Source organism: Fulmarus glacialis, unplaced genomic scaffold (genome assembly GCF_000690835.1).
Source record: "Fulmarus glacialis isolate BGI_N327 unplaced genomic scaffold, ASM69083v1 scaffold16141, whole genome shotgun sequence".
NCBI classification, from domain to species: Eukaryota; Metazoa; Chordata; class Aves; order Procellariiformes; family Procellariidae; genus Fulmarus; species Fulmarus glacialis.
In genome coordinates, this window is record NW_009191049.1 from 33,504 (window position 1) to 38,799 (window position 5,296).

Here is a 5,296-nt window from a genome sequence, read left to right on the forward strand (position 1 = left end):
TTCCATGCTGATAGCATCTCGGCCCTGCAGCAGCCACGGGGCTGCTGGGTTCTGCTGCTGCCGCATTCCTCCCCAAGCTCCCGGCGAGTTTCTGATCCTGCCTGTACTTGCTGTGCAGGTTGCTTTCTAGTCCCTTGTGCCGCAGGACTTTCCAACGAGCAGGCTTCAGGAGATGCAGCTCACGGACAAGGCATTGTCACTGCAGTGTCCATACCCTGACCTCCACGGAGGCTGAAAGTGGTTCCGCTTTCTGCTTATTTAAGGCACTGTGCAGGGATGGGAGTCCCCTGTTTTCCTGCTGTGATCATCAGTGGCCTGCTCAGAACCTCTTGGAGATGTTTGCTCCATCTCTGTAGCTCATTCACAGCCTGTTGGATATTCTCTACCGGACATCTGCTATGGTGGTGGCCTCGCTGAGGTGACTCTGGGTCCATCCAAAATCAATTGCGGTGGATGTCAGACTCATCCTCTGACCACGCAGGGAGCTGGTAGGAGAGACGGGGCCCTGTAGGAAGCGTGACTTGTTTTTACCCACCCAGCCACTTCATCTTTCGTGATGATAACCTCTGGAGAAGCAGCTCGGGCATCTCACTCCGGGGTGAAGACCACCATGTGCTCAGCTGCCTTTGGGAAGAGCCTGGCCTTGGCTTCCCTGTTGTTTCATCAGGTGTGTTCTTGTCCCAGTCAGTTCAGGCAGTCGGAAGGACAAGAGCAGTGGGGGAATGGGCTTTCTTCTGACGCTGGCATCTCACCAACCATCCTCCCATCTCTCTTGTAGTTTCCAGCATTGTTATTCTGCCTCTGCTGTCTCTTTTGCCTTTCACTTGAGATAGGCTTTCTGCGACTGACAGGGGTCAGATCAGATATCTGCCTTGTGGAAGCCAGAGGTTATTGCATTCGGCTCATAATTTCCGCCACCCACAGCCCTCTTTGCTAGCTGTGACTGTGCTCGCTGGGCCCGTTACCTTGGGATGGGAGGTGTCAGCCCCTCTGCATCAGTGGTTTGTTGTGAAAAGGCCCATCAAGGGGTGAGGGTGTGCTAGTCCTTGCACACTACCTCTCAGCTTCTAGAATGCAGATTTTAGGGTGAGCAACCAAATTTTACCTCTTCTATTATTCTTAGAGCCCGCTGTGTTAACCTTGGGCTTGGTTGCCTGCAGGGACAGGCCCTCTGCCTACTTCTGCAAGCCCGTGGTGGGCAACACGCGCCTGCCTGGCCGCAGCGCAGCAGGACAGCTTGTCCTGCAGTCGTGGTGCCCCGGGACCTCTGCAAGGGCAAGATGCAGTGGGATTTCCCTTCCCACTCGGTCTGGCTCCAGGGACTCTTGGGATGGCCTGATGTGCATGACACAACGCAGCTGGAATGGGCTAAAATAAATCGATGCTGTGCTCAGAGGATTGGGAGCCAGTGGTTAGCAGTTGGGCTGCGTTTGCTCTGGGAATTTGGAGCCACTTCTCTCTCAGCCTGGAAAAAAGGGGTTGGTTCAAGACGTGCAAGTGCCTGGCCTGAGGAAGCCCAGCCCCGTGTGCTCCCGGGGGCCAGAGCAACACCCGCATGGTCTGTGCGTCTGTCCTCCAGTCCTGCGTAACCCACTGCCCGGCTCGTTACCGCAGATTAGTTAGAGGGCTGTGCTAGCTGCAAATGGAGATGCTGGAGTGGGCAGTACGGCTTCCCCCGGGGCCTCAAATGGCTCTGTCCTTTTTCATGAACCCACTTGTTCTCCTGCAAACAGGCTGTGAAGAGGAACATGGGGGTGTGTAGAGATCCGTGACTCCTGTGTGCCGTGGCTGAACGCAGTCTGGAGGGAGAAGCAGCTGGGGAAGCGAAGGAAATAATGCACCAAAGGAACAGAGGAGAGAAAGGAGAGCTGTGATCCAGGGGAACAGAGAGAGGGTGGGGATGGGGAGGAAGCAAGTGAAAGAAGACGACAACCAAGTGAGGGAGAGCTGGAGGTGTTTCTTGGCACGGTGTGGGGACGGGCGAGCTGTGCAAGCAGCAGGGAGCTGGACAGCAGGTAGCAGTGTGGGACACTGTGTGCATAGCTTACTCCAGTCTGATTTTTGGGGTGCATATTGCTGGAGCCCAAATAAAGTTTAAACACACTAATACCAAAAGCTGGAACTGAGAGGAGACCTGGCTTGAAAGCCAGGCTTATGGGTCAGAGGAGCAGAAGCATCTGTCATGCATCAAGCTGTTAAGATGGCAACTTTGGAGTACTGAAGGTTTCTTGGGACCTTCATACTGCGTAACTGGCATTTAAATCCACTGAAGCCCCAGCCTGACTTCAGCTTGCCTTGAAAGGTCACCTATTACCACTGTGCTCTGTCTCGGCTTCAGTTGTATCTGCCCTATCTGTGGCTATGTCAGGATGCTGTGTGGCTCCAGAGCAGCAGAAACATGGTTGTGCGCATGGAAAAGAGGAGGATCTTGTTTCTTCAGAGATGCTGTACGTCAGAAGAGGAGCTGAGAAGCTCTTGCTCTCTTTAATGGTAGTGGTGACTTTTGCAGTCAAATCAAAAAGCTGAAACGAAGAGGGTAGCGTGGCAGGTAGCCCTCTGTCCATTGCAGAGAGGTCTGCGTGTGTTAGCTGGCTGGCTTGGATATCATAATTAACGTGCTGATTGGGTTTCCTTTGTTTAACCAGGTTCCCAGGACTCCTAGGATGAGGCTGCTGTGAAGGACTGGCGGATCCCCTGCCTACGCTGTGGTGCCTGCAGATTCCCTGTGGTCCCCTTTCCGGCTGGAGCACTGTCGCCAAGGCTGCCGGGAAGAATGACTGTTGGATGCCTACTGCAGCCCCCTTTCCTGGGGAGGACTTGGCTCCCCGTGCTGCTGCTGGCAGCCTCTGCTCACTGCCACTGGCCCAGCGAGCCGGCAGAAGTGGTTCGGGACTGGGAAAACCAGCTGGAGGCCTCCATGCACTCCGTGCTCTCGGACCTCCGGGAGACTGTGCCGGCCGTGGTGGGCATACCGGACAGCTCTGCCGTGGTGGGACGCTTCTTCAGAGTCTCCATCCCCACGGATTTAATTGCTTCCAATGGAGAAATTGTCCAGGTGAGAAATGCCATTCCCTCAGGCTCGTTCTCAGTTATATTCTTGCAAGAATCGAGCTAGTCACTCCACGAACAGGCTGGGTCACGAGGGTGCTGTGAAGCAGCCTTAAGGTTTTGTAGGAGTATGGGAGAAGGATTAAAAAACAAAACAAAACAAACAAAAAAAACCCCAACAACAAAAAAAAACCTTCAAGTGTTCACCTCATTGCAAAGTTCCTTTCCTCTGTAATGAAGAGAGGAGACTTCTTTCCTCAGGGATGACTGATCAGGTTTGTTGGCTGTATTTAAACTGTGAGATACTCGGCCCCTGGAACGATGGGCACATTCATAAGGAGATGTTGCCTCGGGATCTGGGGAGCCACAGATTCCCTGGGGCTGCTGCTCTGACGCTCGGGGAGTTTGCTTCACTGTGGTAACAAAACATTGCTAGACAAATAGACCTTGTTCTGCCAGCGGGGCTCTGGGCTGCCTTTGATACAGTCTCTCCTGACCTCGTCTCTAAGTCGTCTTGGGAAAGATGGGAGCCTTTCTCTTTATCTGACATACCCTCATGCTGCTGGCACTGCAGACACCTGAAATCTGAGTTTTGGGAGTCGGTCCTGAGGGCAAGAAAGTGTCAGAATATCCCAGAGGAGGGTAGGCACACTGCCAAACCCACACTTGCTCATCTTTAGTCCTTTCCTGGGAAGGTGTTGAGAAGACAACTTCTCAGCATCTGCTTGCTTGGATAATGCAGAGTTCAGAAAATTCTGTTCTTTAACAGAATTACCTTCTAATCTCAGGAATTTTTTTCAAAGAGCAAAATTGAAAAATAGTTTTAAAAATCCGTATTTAGAAGACATTATAAAAAGACAACCTTCTGGTGTGTCTCAGAAGATCAGAGGGAGATGGAGAGCAAGTTGGGAGAAAGTCTGACATCTCAGCTTCTCCTTGAAGGCAGGTTTGTTTTAGCTCTGCCTACCGTCACGCAATTATCTCAATCCAAATACGTGATCTCGCTGGCTCCAGCGAGGGTGCTGGGACCGCGACGTGCCAGTGGTAGGCAGAAAATCTGAAGAATGCATCTGTTATTGACAGACAGTCAGATGGGGAGGAGGAAGGTGGTGGGTGAGCCCTGACTCGAGAAGGGGACGAGCTGGTTTCAAAGCAAAGGCTGTGACATTTAATTGCCTCTGTGGCCGAGGAGACTGGCTTGGACGGGAGGTGGTGGAGCCTGCCCTGCTCTAACCACTGCCTGTTTTCTGTGTGCGGGGTACCTATATAGCAATGGGTTGCAAGAGTCCAGATGGGTGCGGTGAGATCTTGTGTTATGGAAGTGATAACTTTGGTTTGGGATTTTGCATCAGAGTGGCTTGTTCTGGTGTTGTCTAATGGCTACTTTGGCAAGAATAATTTTCAGTGTTTGTATAACACCGCAGCTTCCTCAGTCTCTTTTTCCTGGCACAAAAGTAATCTGTGATAGCTCCAGTAGGTGCAGGCAAATCCTCCAATAGATTATTTCCATTCCTGGTAGCTTCAAACAATACCTCTGCCACTTCGGTGTTGAGGCGTGTTTGCTAACACCAACAGATGCCTGAAGAGATGCAAATGGACTGGGCTGGAGCAGGACCCAACAGTTGCTAGTTGTGTGTAGTTCAGCAAACGCTGGGAGCGATTTTCACGCTCGTCTGTGGGCTTGCCCGAGTGCATGTTGCATCTGTTCACCTTGAAATTGATTTTAGAAGTGCAGCAGGCTCTAGGGCACTGTTAGCAGCCTTGCTTAGCTGGTGTATCTGGAAGGTCTCTCCCTTGCAGAGAATGTGTGTTGGCTGCTGAGCACAGCTGACCTTTGCTACGGGGATTTGATTCCTGGCTAGCGAGAACTGCGTAGGCAATTTTGGGTGCTGGGGTGCATTTTTGTTTTACTGGAAAGTTTCAGGGCAAGTTGCTCTGGTCTTTTTCTCAGGCTGCCTTGCATTTCTCAGCCAGAGCGGTAAAAGCGTAATACTTCTGGATCTTGCTAACTAGTGTACTTAAGCCCTAATAAGAAAGAGTAAGGGCTGTGCCCTTTGAGATGAAGCAGTGGGTCGGAGTTTACAATGAGATGCGGTTGCCTATACTCAGTCCCCTTCAATTTCCAAGAAATTGGCTGTAATTTCATTTTTTTAAAAAAAAGCTGACGGTTGATGTCCCCAAGCTCCCAGGAGATTCCTATCTGGAGCCTGAAGAAGGTGTGATTGCTTCATTTCTAGATAATTCCTGC

General features: G+C 51.5%; 1 protein-coding gene across 1 annotated transcript in view; it reads left to right on the forward strand.

The window, feature by feature from the left end:
* Positions 1-2,743: 2,743 nt before the first annotated feature.
* Positions 2,744-5,296, forward strand: part of DAG1 (dystroglycan 1 (dystrophin-associated glycoprotein 1)) — a gene marked incomplete at its 3' end in the record, with an annotated part of 15,779 nt that continues 13,226 nt past the window's right edge. Inside the window, exon 1 of the mRNA XM_009586551.1 lies at positions 2,744-3,055. Within this exon, the coding sequence (XP_009584846.1) occupies positions 2,774-3,055 (282 nt within the window). The remainder of the gene's footprint in view (positions 3,056-5,296) is intronic.